The 18,113-nt window shown below is 42.7% G+C and overlaps 1 protein-coding gene and 1 long non-coding RNA gene across 3 annotated transcripts; one reads left to right on the top strand and one right to left on the bottom strand.

Moving 5' to 3' along the window:
* Positions 1-399: 399 nt before the first annotated feature.
* ifi44g (interferon induced protein 44g) lies at positions 400-9,040 on the bottom strand. Of its 2 annotated transcripts, none has more exons than XM_078258670.1 (8): positions 8,929-9,040; positions 5,023-5,192; positions 3,927-3,975; positions 3,624-3,819; positions 2,448-2,600; positions 1,785-1,956; positions 1,417-1,517; positions 400-591 (listed from the first exon to the last, which is right to left on the bottom strand). In XM_078258670.1, the coding sequence occupies exons 1-8, from the start codon at positions 8,949-8,951 to the stop codon at positions 400-402; spliced, it is 1,056 nt and encodes a 351-aa protein (XP_078114796.1). In that variant the 5' UTR covers positions 8,952-9,040. The 2 variants fall into 2 exon arrangements, with proteins under 2 accessions (XP_078114796.1, XP_078114794.1); XM_078258668.1 differs by having other exon boundaries at positions 3,927-3,978.
* Positions 6,220-7,782, top strand: LOC144523234 (uncharacterized). Its single transcript, XR_013502486.1, has 3 exons — positions 6,220-6,604; positions 7,101-7,260; positions 7,363-7,782. It is a non-coding gene; the product is annotated as an uncharacterized LOC144523234 (long non-coding RNA).
* Positions 9,041-18,113: the final 9,073 nt, after the last annotated feature.

The raw sequence follows: 18,113 nt of genomic DNA on the forward strand, positions 1-18,113 counted from the left end.
TTAAAAAAAGCAGGAATTATTTAGACTAAGAATATACAGAGGAAGGATAATCACAGACTAGTATATGTCAACGTTCAGTGAGGATACTGTTTCGAAACATTGAATAAAACACCCAAAATTCAATGAAAGTAGACATCCAATCTTTTGTTGTACTTGCAAAGCCCCCGTGTGTGTGTGTGTGTGTGTGTGTGTGTGTGTGTGTGTGTGTGTGTGTGTGTGTGTAATCATCCATGTTATTTTGGGGTAATTAAAATTAGGTAGTTAAAGAGAAACCCATATTTCTGATATAGATATTTTGAAAAGGGGTAAAAGTTGACCCGAAGACAAGGGTTAAATGTGAATGATGACTTTCTTAATATTGTTTGAAAGACATATTTCAAAAGCTCAGACATAAATGTTTTAGTCTATCTTTGGCCCTGTGTGCTGTAGTGTATTGTCCTGGAAATACAGTTCAGCATACTGCAGGATGTGGTCGACCGCACTTAGCAGAAGCACATCAGTGCTCGCATCCAGGTCCAGCTCTGACGAGTAGTTCTTCACCGGGACGATGTAGGAGGTGGACATACCTAACAAAGCTCCAGCTTTACTCATCTATAAACACACAAAGACCTGACTGTAAGATTTTCACACCATCAGTAATCACTTCCTTCAGCTGGTTAAGAACAATGTCAAATTGGGTGACATTAGGACAGAAAAAAATATCATCTTAAGCCATCTTAAGTTTGGTTTTTTGCACCTCACAGAAGTACTTTTAGTTTGAAAATAATCCTGAGAGAAATCACAAAATAAAAGGATCTGATGGCTCGTAATTCCTCTTTTTGTTTTTGAAAATACAGACTGTAGTTTGTTGTGACCTTACACCCCTAAACTAACTTTAATCTATTCAAATTGAAGGTCATAATAATTTGTCCAATTGTCATATGAATTGGGTATCCGAGCCTTTCTTGGAGAAAAAAAGTCAACTTTTCCATCTGTCCAACAAAACTGTGGACACACTTCCTCTCCTGTAGTCTGCATGGTGATCTCACCTTCCTGTATAGTTTGGCTATTTTTGTATTATATGCCACAAGCAGTCTGTATACTTCTGATTCTTCCACTGGTGTATTGTTAAAATAACGTGTTTATTTTCATATCCATATTGTAGACCACATAGAGAAGCTGTACCCCCACTGAAATTAAAAGGTTACACCTCACCATAGTAATACATAAAATAAATTCTATCTTCTAAATAAAAAAAAAATAAAAAAATTGCAAATGTATCTGAAATATTTTGAGTGCTAATATGTCTGCATCATGCACTACATTCATGGTTATGTGGTTTGTGCACTTCCTTTTCACTTTAACAGACAATTAAACAGGAGTGTAATTACAGGACATGAACATTTGTTAAACTGCATATGGTTTATTTCAACCTACCATGTCCCGAATGATGCGGCTCTCGTAAACCTTGGTGACATCTTTGGCTGTTTCTGGACAAATTTGGTCTACGTGGGTCAGCAGAGCCACCTGGTGAACACCTAACAAAATACAATGCTGTCATTAAGGTTTCACTGCAATAAAACGTTACTGACAGAGCTTTCGTTCAGATGATCTCTAAAGAAATTTTCAAGACCAAAGTTGTTGAGCCCCTCTGCGGAAAAACAAATTCAAAACCATAAAAACTATATTAAGGTTAAAACTGACAGAAGTAAAGCTTTGTCAAATGTCGAAGCCCATTTTGTCTGCCAAGGGACTTTAATCTGTTTGTGAAAATGTCTTTGTTTGACTGATTGTCCTTTTCTTACCCAGCTCACTGATGTGCTCTCGGAGCTGCTGGAAGGTGGTGCTAAGTCCTTTGGGGTAGGTCAGGATTTTAGAGGCGTCCACCACGAAGGCCACACAATGGATCTTGTCTTTGAGGCTTGGCTTCTTCACATAGCCCATAGTCTCAGACCTCACTGGCTGATCTGGGCTAAACTGGGAGAGAGAAATTAAGAGATTACATTTTCAAAAAACTCATGTTAGCAATTAGCACTAAACAAAAGGTATAGCTGAGGCTGATGAGCATGTCATTAGTTGTACAGGTATTTAGTTACAAGTCAAAGCAAAGCACTGTATTTAATAATAATATTTTTGACCTGATGATAATGCTAGATTAATAGTAAATTGATCACCAAATTTCATACAATTTATCTTGAGGGGAACATAATTACATGTACCAAATTTCATGGCAATCCATCCAATTATCTACTCCTGGTGGTGCTAGAGGAGGGCCAGAGGACCACCAAAGATGCATCATTTGGGAACCATGAGTGTCTGCATAAAATGTTGTGCCAATCCATCTCGTGGTTGGTTAGATATTTCAGTCTGGACCAAAGTGGTGGACCAAACAACCGACAATGCCATCTTTAGAGCAATGCTGCTAGCGTAGCTAAAGACTACAATATTACAATACTGATTCTGCTCACCTTGTGTCCCTCAGGTACATGACCTTTAATGACAGACAGGATGTCATAGAGGGTCAGTCCGGTCATCTCTCCATCCCCCAGGCCCACAATATCACACAGCACCAGTCCAGTAGGATCCTCTCCCTTCTGACAATGGATGTGGAAGGACTGCAGCTGACACAAACAAGAAGAAAGTTGAAGGGATGGACGCCTAAAGCATGGAACAAACTACCTGCTGATTGGAGGTTTGCACCACACTGTCTTCTGATGAACAAACTTGAGACATTCTTGTTCAGTGTCTCCATTATAACCAGGCAAACACCATTCACTGACAAAGACCATAAGATTGAAAGCTTGAGAAAAGCTAGTAATTGGACATTAAGTAAAGATGTCTTTGTCAAAGAAAATTCCTTTTGTTTGAGATGATGTGTTGATAAACTTGAAACTGATCTTGAAGATATTTGTGTCCAATGAGTACAGGCACATCTGTAGCTGTTGGACAAAATGGAAACGATTGACAACACTTTGACAACCGACGGTCTTTCACAACTTGGCAGACCTCTAAGAAAGTGAAAGCGGCCTTTTGCTTTTTTGTGGATGAATTGCTAAGATACCCTCTTGAATCCAGTAGGGATTCAGTGTCTTGCTCAAATGCCAGATGAGGTCCACTCTCTTTTCAGTATCTCCCCATTTTAAGAAACCTAACAATGAATTTATCCATCCATTTTCATCCATGGGTTTCCTCAGGAGGGTGGCTGGCGTCTCCCTTAGAGATAGGGTGAGAAGCTCAGTCATCCGTGAGGAACTCGGAGTAGAGCAGTTGCTCCTTTGCGTTGAAAGGAGCCAATTGAGGTGGTTTGGGCATCTGGTAAGGATGCCCCCTGGGCGCCTCCCTAGGGAGGTGTTCCAGGCACGTCCAGCTGGGAGAAGGCCTCGGGGAAGACCCAGGACTAGGTGGAGGGACTATATCTCCACCCTGGCCTGGGAATGCCTCGGGAACCTCCAGTCAGAGCTGGTCAATGTGGCTCAAGAAAGGGAAGTTTGGGGTCCCCTGCTGGAGCTACTGCCCTCGCGACCCGACCTCAGATAAGCGGACGACGACGGATGGATGGACAATGAATTTCAGCTCATTTTATTCCCACCACCAAGAAAATTCCAATAGTTTTAGTGATTTCTCTGTTACTGATTCACTTGTACCTTCTTGGTGAAGCTGGTCAAGGAGGAGCCCACCATGGCCCGGTTGGTGACTCTTCCATTGAACACCGACTGGACTGAACTGACGAAACTGGACTTTCCAGAACCGACCGGGCCCAGGAGGAGAACCCGAGCCTGAGTCATCTCGCGACAGATCGGCCTGTAGGAGCTGATGGTCTTCATCAGACTTGTCTTTTGCCTGGGTTAGAATTTAGTTGATAGTGTTCAAAATAAGGTTTTCTTTTGACTGCTATGAATTCAAATAATTACAAACTTGACTCAATTGAAGTTCACAGCTTTACTCACTCTTCTGTCCACTCCATGTCTCTCCATTGAGAGTCCAACTTTGGTTGAGCTGCTGAGGAGAGTTTAAGAGTTAAGTTTAAGAGTAATGAATATTGTGCGTTTGCTATGTTTCACCTCTTCTGAAGAGTAAAATACATAAAGCTTACTATTAAATTCCCTGCATTTTTTATTTCAATGTATTTTTTAATTCTGTAGATAAGTGGCAAAACACAGTTATATCAAACCCAGATATTTGCAGGAGCTACAGTGGAGTTTATTAGCACAAAAACATTCTTAAGACAGGTTGGTTGAGGGACGTGTCCAGCAAATGTCAAAGCAGGCATCATCAAAGTAATGATTTTGTAACATGTAAGAAATCAATTGCCAGCTTTATCATTTTTTGTAATTGAACCATCAGGTTTTCAAGCAGGCATTTACTGTTTGGGAAACTGGAACACAGCTGTGTATCCCATTTCCAAACTGGGCCTACAAATTATTTTTTACAAGCATCCAAACAAAGGAAAAAACCCATAAAGTACATTTTCAGTGGCAGTACTGATCATTGACAGTTTTTTTTTTTTGTAGAACTGTTTAGTAGCTTAACTGGGAATGCAAACAAAGGTTTGTTCTCCCTTCTCTCTATTGAACTGACATCTGTAACTGTGCTGAAAGCATCTTTGGCACCCGCTGCTGTGCTGATAGCAGGTTTTGCTAAAGTAGCTGTAAAGATTGGGGGATATTAAGTTTATTAGCACAAAAATATTCTGCAAGTCTCTTAGACCAGAGTCACAGGTTGGTTCAGGGACCTGTCTAGAGACTGTGAGAAAACAGGCATTATCCAAGTAATTATTATTATTTTAAAACTGTAGGAAATCAATGGACAGTTCTGTAATTCTTTGGAATTGTATCATCTGGTTGAAGTTACAGTTTTTCTTCTTTGTTTGAAAACATTGCTGGTAACTGTATTAACATTGCTAACGCAGAGATGCAATGCTTTAGCTGCATTTACTCAACTTTTCACACAGTTTGCACAACATTTAACACAAGTGTAGACACTGAATACAGACACTAGAGACTCCTCTGCTCACAATATTCAAGCTTTTTCTTACTAGCTTACCTGGGAATGTAAACAAAGGTTTGTTCTCCCTTCTCTCTATTGAACTGACGTCTGTAAGTGTGCTGAGAGCATCTTTGGCACCCGCTGCCATGCTGACAGCAGGTTTGGCTGAAGTAGATGGAGCGGAGGGGAGAGGTTTGGGTGTACCAAATGCAAAGCTGCTGCCGAAGCTGATGGGGAAAACAGTCACATACATCAGAGGGGGAGCATAGATAAACAAAAGAAGCAGAAATTAACTTGAATGTTCTTGGTTAAAGGTCTTACACCTAAAATACTATATATGTGATCTAAAACAACTGCATTGTTGAAATGGACGGAGAAATCCAAGTGAGTTTCCCAGAGAGTTTTGCAATCCAGCTAATTTAAATAGTTGACGTTAGGCCTACTGTGTTGTGTGAACAGTGAACTTCATTTATTTATGTGGCGTTTTCTTTTGCAAGGTGCAAATGTTCCACCAAAACAAGTTCCTTCCTGGGACTATTTTGCAGAGTCATCATCGCTGCGTCCAGAGCTTAGTGCAGCCCAAGTCGGTTGTAAACCCAGACCGTTTTTTTTACCTGTGTAACTTATGTATGTGCTGTAGGTCTGGCAATGCGAGACTATCTAGTGATTACCCCACAAACACAGAAAGTTTAGGGAACGTTAGTTTCTGGTTCCCTAAAGGTTAGTTCGAACCAAACCAAAAACTAATGTTTAGGCAAAGTTCCCTCATGGTTATAACGTTCCCTAAACGTTAAGGGAACCAACCAAATGAAATGTTCTCCTGTGGTTGCACTGTACCTCCACACAACGTTCCCCTTTGGTTGTTTTTGGATGTTCTGAGTGCGGTTTTGAAAATGTTTATTTAAACCAGCTCCATTTAAGTTTTTGAAGTAGCATATAAAAGGTTTGCAGTAACTTGATTTAGATTCACTCAAAAATGATTGGTCTTATAAAATCTAAGTAAGATAAACAACATAGCAAGAGAATATATTTATTTTTAGGCTGATAACAATTTTGTTAAAAACAATACTTTTGTGCTTGATTTTGTTTTTTTTAACTGTATTAGGCAAAAATACTTAAAACAAGAATCTATCAATACAACGATTTTTCTTTCATTTCACTTATAACTAACAAGTGGTTCAGTTCAGTGTACAAATCCAACTGTTACACCCCCACGCCAGTAGGGGGAAAACAGTGCCTCTGCTTTCAGGTGACCGATTGAAGTCCTGTCCTGCGTATACAACACCGGTATACACCTGGCGAAACGGGCAAACAAAAGGTTTTAAGATCCGTTCGTTTGGTCCCAAATTCAAACTGAAATACTGCCATTGACTAAAACATATGCTGACTACACTTCACCGACAGTGTTATAACGCAAGGCAGGACAAGATACCAAGAAAGACATTGTCGGCTGTCAAGAGTAAAGACTTTCCTCCGCTCAAAACTACTAGCCCGAATGCTAACGCAGGAATCAAGTTAGCTTTCCACAGCTAGCTATGCCGTAAGCGCTGCTAGCCCTATGGATACAATAAAGTTGGCGACAGAGACTGAGCCTTCCCTCGGACATGTTTTAGCCGCCATAAGGAACCTGGACAACAAGGTGGGAGATTTTGGTAAACAACTTAAAGAAAGCGCCGACATGGTTTCCAGCATTATACAGCGAGTTGAGCTGAACTCAGTCGGACTCACTGAATGCACGTCCAAATTGGAGGCTGTAATTCACCATTTGTTCTATTAATACATCCATGGTATTATCTTACGATACATCTGAGGGATGTATGCAATGTATGCTGTAAAGCCTGTTACATGGATGTAACGTCATTAGCGTTTCCCAAAACTGCCGGGGCTATCGGCTCAAGCTAAATAACAGAGCTAGTTATCTAGGTAGCTAGCTAGCTAGCTAGCTACCTCCCTCTGCTCCAGTTGATGACATGTTGCTGTCGCCCTGTTCGACAGTCACCGAGCTGCATGAGTTCCGACAGGAGTCTCTGTCAACAAAATGGTAATTAAGTGGCCATAGTCCTGCCCTACCCTGCCCTAAGAATAACACTATATACTTGCATAAATTCAAATTTGTATTTCTATATGTTTTACAGCAACTTTTCCTGACAACCCTTGGAGGTTCGACCGGAGGTACTGCCATCCGTTGCATGCTACGGCGAGTGCCAACCAATGACGTTCTAAAACCGTATAGCCTGCGGGGCAGAAAGGCAAAGAAGGCCTTCCAGGACCTGACAATCTGCAGGGTTATAACAGGCAGGTGTTATTTTATTGTTCACATCAATATTATGCTTAGCTTGGCTGATAAGAGGTTTTAATTTGACTTGTAACTTTGCTTCATTTTGACTTCTACTCTAGCGGCCTCCCATAAAAACTTCCCCGTGCTGACTGCAGCAGATGTGGAGGACCCAACAGTGCTCCCCCCCCCTCACAATATCCTAACAGCCCAGTGTCAAAGGTGGACTCATTCAAGTTTCTGGGCTCTATCATTTCCCAGGACCTGAAGTGGGAGTCCAACATCAACGCCATCCTTAAAAAGGCTCAGCAGAGGATGTACTTCCTATGGCAACTGCGGAAGCATGGCCTACCACAAGAGCTATTGGCCATCTTCTACACTGCTGCTATCCTCCTGCCTCCTCCCCTGTGGCAGGCGCTACAGATCCATGCACAGAAAAACAACCAGACACAAGAACAGCTTCTTTCCCACTGCCATCACTCTCCTGAACTGCTGATAAGTGGGGTCATCCCCACTTTGGCCATTCACCTACACATTACATACTTAATATGCATCTTGCACACTACATTTGCACTCTACATCCCACTCCATTGTTTTTTTCTTTTTCTTATTTGTATAGTTTCTGATTGTTATATTATTTTTTTAGGCCTTTTATATTTTTTGTATTTTGTTAATTTTATATTAAAGTTTTAAATCCCCTCAAGTTTGCCTGTTGCCTGTTTATTAATTCCTGCCAATATATAATTATTCATTCCTGCTCAAGCACAGACAGTTTAAACTAATAATAAAATTGGTACCACAGTCAGTTATGTTGTTAGGTTAGGGGAATGTAAAAAATAACGTTAGGGGAACGTTCTCTAAAGGTTACAATGATAGGGGAATGTTCTCTAAAGGTTACAACGGTAGGGGAACGTTCCCTAAAGGTTGCAACATTAGGGGAACGTTCTCTAAAGGTTACAACAGTAGACTAAAGGTTGCAACGTTAGGCGAACGTTCTGGGAACGTTCTGAGAACGATCGATGTAACCAAAAACTAACGTTCCCTAAACGCCAGGAAAACTTTCCATGGGAACCAAAAACTAACCTTCAGGAAACGTTCCCACAACCAAAAACGAACGTTCCCAGAACGTTCTGGGAACCAAAAATTGTTACCTGGGCAACCTCTAATGTGCGGCTTTTATATTGGTTATATTGGATGATCATATGACGCATAACATATTAGCTCAGATAAGACATAACGTACCTTGCAGGTTTAAAAGTAGCTTATTTTCTACACAGACTGACACTGAGATTTTTAATGGAGGTTATAGAATGAATTAATAGATACATTTAGATTAACTTTGTGTGCGTGGATATGGCTACTAGCTATACGTTACAAATGTAGCTAGCGCCTACACAATCTTATTGACCAACTGAAGCTAACTCAACTTAATGTTCAGACAGCTAGCGTTAGCTGATGCTTGCTTTTTAAATATCACACAGTCTGGAGACTGGCTGCAAGCATTAAAGAAAGTTTACAAAGCTGGGGACCGTCTCCCACACAATCCAAAACGGGTCAAAAGTTACCACAGCAGATGAGTCATTTAACTATAATCTTAACTGCCACCCTTTAAATGAAACTAAACACTGCTAACGTTACATATTACCTGTGTAACTTAACGTTGCGTCTAAAATATAACCTAACGTTACCTGTATTTGTTGCGTTCCTCCATACCAACCGCTGCATAGACGTGGCGAATAACAACAGCTAACGTTAGCGTTAAAGGACAGACGGGGAAATATAAACAGAAGATTTCCTTTCAAAGAAAATGAAACCTAAACTGTCAGACAGAGGCAGGCTGGTGCACGACGATAGCTTGCTCTACAAAAAACAACAAACATGAACATTTTGCTTTTGAAACACTATAGCACTTCAATTTAACGAATAAAACAAATAATTTAATGTCAAGGGCATTTTCATGACAGTAGCCTAAGCATAAAATACAATAGCTATGCGACAATTCTACCTTTTGTGAAGCTAATGTGCAGTTTCCTAGTTAGGACCTTCCCTTTACACCTGGATTATTGTTACAAAAAAAGACAAGGATACCATGTGTTAGTTTCACAAAGGTATTAATTAGGTACATGGGTCATCCTCAAATTTTAGTGCAAATTATGACATGTTGTCATATTAGTTTACTTGCCCAATATATGCCCTTCGTCTAACACATTTACACGACAGGGGGTGACAGTTTAAAATACTGCAATTTATAAGTGTATGGAGCATACTGTCATCAGAGAGGGACAACAGGCTGCTCATAGAAAGGAGAAATGTAAAGGTAGGACTGTGTTGGTGGACATCACAGCAGAGGCATGTAGGGTAGGATTTTTAAGAGCAAATATCAGATGCCAAAAATCTTAAAGGTGCTTTAGGTTAGAGAATTGTGTGGAAAGGTTTCTGATATAACTGGTAACTATTTGAGAGCTATATAAGCAGGCATGACGGCTCGACTCCTGAACAGGCTATCATGGTATTCAGATGAATATTACTCATCAAGGCAGTGGGGCCAGCCTTGGTAGTTTAGCAGATGAAATGTAAATATGAATGCGGAGTAGCCAATCTGCTCTTTGCTTGGGTGAGTGTAGGATTTAACGACAGCTTTAAGGCACTGTTAGGTCCGGGCTAGAGAGTGGTAGTCTGTCAGAGGGACCAGTAGATTCATGACGGCAGAGCCTGATCCCAACTACAAGGCCTAATGTTAGGTTAAAACATCCTTTAACATGAGTGCAGGGCTTCAATAGGAATGCTCATCCATCTTTTTGTCTTTCACAACACAATTTTATTGAATTGTTATACAATTGCATTAACAGTAAAAAAAAAAAAAATCTCCCTTTCCCTCCCTCTCTTGAAAAATATACAGACATGAGAAACGTATGGACATGTATTTAACAACTATTGTTTCTACTCATCTTATCCACTAGAGGGAGCTCTAGTCTTGTGTTCATAGCTGTAGATGTTCACCTACTAGCTGACAGCAGAGGTCAACCTGTGGCCACCCTTTATTCTCTTTCCTTTATTTATTTATTTTTTATTATTGACAAAATTCAGAATACAGAGAATCAGGTAAACAGTAATAGTACATGAACATCAAGTGTACAAACTTATGAAGATAAAAATAAAAAACATACGAATCAATACAAACGATAATCATTACATAGAAAAATTAATAAAAAGAGGTACATCCATCCATCCATCTTCATCCGCTTATCGGGGGTCGGGTCGCAGGGGTAGCAGCTCCAGCAGGGGACCCTAAACTTCCCTTTCCCGGGCCACATTAACCAGCTCCGACTGGGGGATCCCGAGGCGTTCCCAGGCCAGGTTAGAGATATAATCCCTCCACCTAGTCCTGGGTCTCCCCCGAGGCCTCCTCCCAGCTGGACGTGCCTGGAACACCTCCCTAGGGAGGCGCCCAGGGGGCATCCTTACCAGATGCCCGAACCACCTCAACTGGCTCCTTTTGACGCAAAGGAGCAGCGGCTCTACTCCGAGCTCCTCACGGATAACTGAGCTTCTCACCCTATCTCTAAGGGAGACGCCAGCTACCCTCCTGAGGAAACCCATTTCGGCCGCTTGTACCCTGGATCTTGCTCTTTCGGTCATGACCCAGCCTTCATGACCATAGGTGAGGGTAGGAACAAAAACTGACCGGTAGATTGAGAGCTTTGCCTTCTGGCTCAGCTCTCTTTTCGTCTAACGGTGCGATAAATTTGAATGTAATACCGCACCTGCTGTGCCGATTCTCCGACCAATCTCCCGCTCCATTGTCCCCTCACTCGCGAACAAGACCCCATGGTACTTGAACTCCTTCACTTGGGGTAAGGACTCATTCCCTACCTGGAGAAGGCACTCCATCGGTTTCCTGCTGAGAACCATGGCCTCCGATTTAGAGGTGCTGATCCTCATCCCAGCCGCTTCACACTCGGCTGTGAACCGATCCAGTGAGTGCTGAAGGTCACAGGCCGATGATGCCATCAGGACCACATCATCTGCAAAAAAGCAGCGACGAGATCCCCAGCCCACCGAACTGCAACCCCTCTCCACCCCGACTACGCCTCGATATCCTGTCCATAAATACTACAAACAGGATTGGTGACAAAGCGCAGCCCTGGCGGAGGCCAACTCTCACCTGAAACGAGTCCGACTTACTGCCGAGAACCCGGACACAGCTCTGCTTTGGTCGTACAGAGATTGGATGGCCCTGAGAAGGGACCCCCTCACCCCGTACTCCCGCAGCACCTCCCACAGTATCTCCCGGGGCACCCGGTCATCGCCTTCTCCAGATCCACAAAACACATGTAGACTGGTTGGGCATACTCCCAGGCTCCCTCCAGGATCCTTGAGAGTAAAGATCTGGTCCGTTGTTCCACGACCAGGACGGAATCCGCATTGTTCCTCTTCAACCTGAGATTCGACTATCGACCGAACCCTCCTTTCCAGCACCTTGGAGTAGACTTTACCGGGAGGCTGAGAAGTGTGATACCCCTGTAATTGGCACACACCCTCTGGTCCCCCCTTTTTAAAGGGGAACCACCACCCTGGTCTGCCACTCCTTAGGCACCGTCCCCAGACTTCCACGCAATGTTGAAGAGGCGTGTCAACCAAGACAACCCCTCCACACCCAGAGCTTTAAGCATTTCTGGACGGATCTCATCAATTCCTGGGGCTTTGCCACTGTGGAGTTGTTTAACTACCTCAGCAACCTCCACCAGGAAATTGATGCCAATCCCCCCTCATCCTCCAGCTCTGCCTCTACCATAGACGGCGTATTAGTCGGATTTAGGAGTTCCTCAAAGTGCTCCTTCCACCGCCCTATTACCTCCTCAGTTGAGGTCAACAGCGTCCCATCCTTACTGTACACAGCTTGGATGGTTCCCCGCTTCCCCCTCCTGAGGTGGCGAACGGTTTTCAGAAGTACCTCGGTGCCGACCGAAAGTCCTTCTCCATGTCTTCTCCAAACTTCTCCCACACACGCTGCTTTGCCTCTTTCACTGCAGAGGCTGCAGCCCTTCGAGCCCCTTCGGTACCTTGCAACTGCCTCCGGAGTCGTCTGGGATAACATATCCCGGAAAGACTCCTTCTTCAGTCGGACGGCTTCCCTGACCACCGGTGTCCACCACGGTGTTCGTGGGTTACCGCCCCTTGAGGCACCTAAGACCCTAAGACCACAGCTCCTCACCGCAGCTTCAGCAATGGAAACTTTGAACATTGTCCACTCGGGTTCAATGCCCCCCAGCCTCCACAGGGATGCACGAAAAGCTCCGCCGGAGGTGTGAGTTGAAAGTCTGTCGGACAGGGGCCTCCTCCAGACGTTCCCAATTTACCCGCACTACCCGTTTGGGCTTACCAGGTCTGTCCAGAGTCTTCCCCCACCCCCTGACCCAACTCACCACCAGATGGTGATCGGTTGACAGCTCCGCCCCTCTCTTCACCCGAGTGTCCAAAACATACGGCCTCAGATCAGATGAAACGATTATAAAATCGATCATTGACCTTTGGCCTAGGGTGCTCTGGTACCAAGTACACTTATGAGCATCCCTATGTTCGAACATGGTGTTCGTTATAGACAATCCATGACTAGCACAGAAGTCCAACAACAAACAACCACTCTGGTTTAGATCAGGGAGGCCGTTCCTACCAATCACGCCTCTCCATGTGTCTCCATCATTACCCACGTGCGCGTTGAAGTCCCCCAGCAGAACAAAACATGCAGGACTCCACTCAAGGTCTCCAAGAAGGCCGAATACTCCGAACTCTTGTTCGGTGCATATGCACAAACAACAGTCAGAGTTTTCCCCCCCACAACCCGCAAGCGTAGGGAGGCGACCCTCTCGTCCACCGGGTTAAACTCCAACGTAGCGGCGCTCAGCCGGGGGCTTATGAGTATCCCCGCACCCGCCAGGCGCCTCACACCCTGGGCAACTCCGGAGAAGAAAAGAGTCCAACCCCTATCCAGGAGTATGGTTCCAGAACCAAGACTGTGCGTAGAGGTAAGCCCCACCAGATCTACCGCTCCACCTCCCGCACAAGTTCCGGCTCCTTCCCCCACAGAGAGGTGACATTCCACGTCCCCAGAGCCAGCCTCTGCTGCCCGGGTCTGGTCCGTTGAGGCCCCTGACCTTCACTGCCACCCATGTGGCAGCGCACCCGACCCCAGCGGTTCCTCCCACAGGTGGTGGGCCCATGGGATGGAGAGATGTCCGCCACGTAGCTTTTTCGGGCTGTGCCCGGCCGGGCTCCGTGGCAAACCCGGCCACCAGACGCTCGCTGACGAGCCCTCCATCTGGGCCTGGCTCCAGACGGGGGCCCCGGGCTTCCTCCGGGCAGGGTCACTTCATCCCTTCCTCGATGTTTCATAGGATTTTTGAACCATTCTTTGTCTGGCCCCTCACCTGAGACCACTTTGCCTTGGGAGACCCTACCAGGAGCACAAAGCTCCAGACAACACAGCCCTCAGGTTCATAGGGACACACAAACCTCTCCACCACGATAAGGTGATGGTTCCCGGAGAGGTACATGAAAACATAAATTTACAATTAGTCAGAGGTTTCAGGAAAAAAAGCTCTACAGTTTCCACAATTTTAATACTTTTTTTTGTTATCCAACGATCTAAGTGACTTCAGTAGAGATTTCAATTCTATGAGAAAAGGTACAAAATTAGGAGATGAATTAGAAAATTTCTGCTTGTGAATATAAAATTTGGCATACAGAATGATGAAATTAATTAGATAAACAGATGATATCTTTAAGGTTAAAGGTGTAGACAAAGTTGGTGAGTTCAAAAAAAGTAAGACTCCAAATCTGTCCAAAATCTTTTGGATATTTCACAATAAAAAAAAAAAGGTGAAATATTGTTTCAATATTCTGTTTACAAAATGTACAGGAAGAGTCAATGTCGGCTAATTTAGCAACAAGGTGAATAGTAGGGTATATGTTATGTAAAATGTTGAGGTGTACTTCCTTAGCTTTGTTAGAAACACAGTACTTATACGGTAGAAGTCAAGCCCTTCTCCAATTTATGTTCTCAATTTTAGATCTCCACAAAACCTTGGCACAACTGTATTCTTTCTCTGAAAAATTCAGCGAATATGCTTATTGTTACACTTTATGTGCGTTAGTTCAATTCCATCCAATGATAGTAAAGGCTGCGATATATCGTGTGCACCACAACTTAAGTCATTTTTTATAAGTAGAATTAAACCATTTGGGATTGCAGGAGTTAAATAATTAAATTCTCTGAAAGGAATTGGAAAACTGTACATTCATAAACTGTTCATAGGATAGCATATCACCAGATTCATCGAAAAGATTAAGAATGTGATTTAAATCTCTTTGAAACCATTTCCCTTTATTCTCTTTCCTTTACTGGTAGACCCCATAGTCTGACATCCGAAACTTCTACAGTCCAGGAAAATGTGAAGTGACACACAATCAATCAATAGCTTTAACTAACTGAATATTCAACTATAATTGATGGTGTGTGTGTGTGTGTGTGTGTGTGTGTGTGTGTGTGTGTGTGTGTGTGTGCGTGCATGCGTGTGTGTTTGTGTGTGTTTGTCTGTGCCTATTTGTGTTTGTTTCTTTGGCTTGTTTGAGAGAAGGTTAGTTTTGCATCTCTGAATGTGAATGAAAGAAATTGAAGCTTTGCAAAAGTTCATTCAGGAAGACTTCACATACACGTTTTCTCCATATATAGGCTATGCATATTTCCCATTTTGTCGGCACAGTCAGCAGACTTTTGGTGTTCCTGTTAGTGCTCCCCTTTAGTGTTCACTTCAGCCTGTCTGATTTATCCTTGATCTCTGATCATCTTTTGCTATTTAACATTAAAACAGATATTTTCTGGGCTCCTCTCTGCTGTCATTTCAGTGTTTGTGCCCCACTTCCACCATCATCAAAGCAGCCTCAGATTCAGATCCAGGTCCAGTGCAGCAGATGACATCTATCAGGTATTCACTTGGTAAGAATCACCCAATAATCTCCATGTTTTTAGCACCACTTTAGACTAAATTGAGGGGAATTTATAATCAGGCTTCATTAGATCCAGTTGCCAAAGGACATCTATTTTATTATCAATAACAAATAAACTCATATTAACGGTAGTAACCACTAACTTTTCTCTCTTGTAATTGGAGGTCATGATAGTGAAGCTGAGAGGAGCATGCTTGCTTGGCTAAATCCCTCGAAGCTAAATAAACATGAGAAAAAAAAGTTTTCAGGTTCTTTTAGGTCGGTCGTCAATCATTCAGCGCTGCTTTATCAGGGCTGTTTTGGCTAGCAGCCTATGACTGATCAGGCGTAATAACAGCCCACAACAAGGCTCAGCTATCTTTATGACCTTGTGGCCATGCCAAGCTTTTGCTGTCAGCAAAATAGTTTTTATTTCCGCAGAAAGACTGGGAGATGTTGAGCTGCTGTTTGGAGGGAGACATGAGGGGTAGGTTAGGAGATCCAAAACCGGTAGGAAAAACTTGCTTACTTAATGTTCCCAAACAGAAAAAAGCAACGTTTGAGTCTGACACATCAATTAAATGTTATAGATGGAGCTGCCTAATTATCTGAAGGCAACACCCAAATCAAACATACAACCTGCTGCAGCCTTGAGGTCATGACTGGGTGTCATTAAAAGTGACTGTACAGTTGGTGGCTTGACAGCAAACACTATTTTATATGTTATCTGTGGATGGAGGATGTTGCTCTGCAAAAACCAAAATACAGTAACTGTGCAAAACAGACCTCATGATTTAACTGTCCTGTAACCAGAAAATACACTTAATTAACTCCTGTAGAAGTATCAGGGCTGTGACTAGGCAGGCTTTTAGAAATACTGAGGTCATGAATCCTGCATGTGATATTTATGGATAATAAATGTTTTTTTTGCGGCCTGGTTTGGTTAAAAAACGACTAAATGGTTGTCTTTCGGTTATATTATATGATCATTTCCAGACATGCATGTTAAAAAAGTTATTTTTAATGTACATGCAAGCATAAAAGTGGATAGCAGACACTTTTAAGAAGATTTAATGGTGATGTAAGCTAGACAATGTAAATTAATCAAATATGCCATCTGTGGTGAACATTTTCCTTAAAGGAAAGTGTAGGAAGTTCTCCCATCTAGCTTTGAGATCATATATCGCAATCAACTCTCTCGCACAACACAGTTCAAAGTACGTATTACAGCTACGTAGCCTTCACGCTTCAAAAAGCTGGTCTCTTGCTCTTTTCAATATCCTTTTCTGGGCGAAGAATTTGAATTTGAATTTTGAATATGTGTGGTCCTCCATGTTTCCTTCTTTAAACTTGCCGGCCGGGAAGCTATGATACCCATTAGCAGCATGAGCAGCACCTGTGAGTTTATCATGTGACAGCGAAATCGCGAAAGGCGGAGCAGTATGTCCTGTATGTCCCTGACCTGCTAACATATTTCAAGATGGTGCATGAATATGGAGCGTCTACCCCAGTTCATGTGAATGCAAATGTAAAATTACAAGCCAAAGGGAATACTTGGAATTGATGGTGGTGGTAAATATTGAAATATCATGAAAAAGGACAAGTAAAACATTACATAGAAACATAATCATATGGCCATATAATCTTACATACAGGGATGATTTATTGATGGTTGACACCTTTAAAGCAGCTCCTCCTCATCATTATCTGGGGCTGTGAGTTTAGGGAGTTCAGACAGATCCAGCTCTGACTCAGCTGATATCTGTGGAGCGGAGAGCTGTATGTTGGAGGAGGGGGTGAGCCGTCTAAACAGGGAGCTATGCTGACTATGTAGCCGTGTGACACAGCAGTCTGTTTTATAGGCAACACCGCACACCCCACCCACCACTCTCCACATTGGGTGACACACAACATGTCTCTCTCTCTCTCTCTCTCTCTCTCTCTCTCTCTCTCTCTGCCAGCAGCCTTGTAACTCAAAGTGCAGTGAGGGTTAAAGCACTGCCGTGATCTGGGTGAAACAGGTTGAAGTTGAGGAGAGGGCAAGGACAAAAACAGCTCATTAAAATGTTGTTTGCTTTTGCAGTCAGTATGAAAGTCAGACATTAATTTAGCATTCATGAAAATAAGAAAACTTTGTGCTTTTTATTTTATATATTTAGATGGAGGATGAAATTAACATACACAGTTTAATAATCTGTATCTCAAAAAAGTAGAAGATATTACGCCTGTTTTTCATGCTTGTTTAGCTTTACACCTAAAAAAAAACAAGTAAACATTGCTTCCCCCCTTTCTATTATTTACCTTTACCCACTTAGTCATTGTATCCACATAATTAATGATTATTTATCAAAACTCTCATTGTGTAAATATTTTGTTAAAGCACCACTAGTCACCCCTACTATATCGTCGCAATACAGACATTGATGTATTTGGTCAAGAATATTGTGATATTTGATTTTCTCCATATTGCCCAGCCCTACCGACAGCCTCTGATCATGGGGTGCCATGTATAGACAGCAGCCAGTGACAGGCAATCACTTCATCTTTGTATAAAGTATAAACTGGGTTATCTCGTTTGTTTATTTGAATGGAGAGAGTATAGCTTAAAGGTCCAATATGTAATATATTTACTGTAATACATCCAAAAATGACCCCAATGCGTCATCAGATATTAAAGAGACATGCTAAGTTGAAATACTATCTTTTCTGACAACATTGCTAATGCCAGTATTCTCTCCTTTTGAAATTTCCGTTCCGTGACGGAATTTCTGTTTGTGTTTTGGCCTGTTTGTTGTTATCAACTGCCCAGTTTGTCAGCCAGGCCGGGTTGCCAGATATACCTGTAAAAACGCAAACCCAGCGCGCTACTGCTGTAAGGTTAATACAG

This window comes from Sander vitreus, chromosome 9, assembly GCF_031162955.1.
Source record: "Sander vitreus isolate 19-12246 chromosome 9, sanVit1, whole genome shotgun sequence".
Taxonomy (NCBI): Eukaryota; Metazoa; Chordata; class Actinopteri; order Perciformes; family Percidae; genus Sander; species Sander vitreus.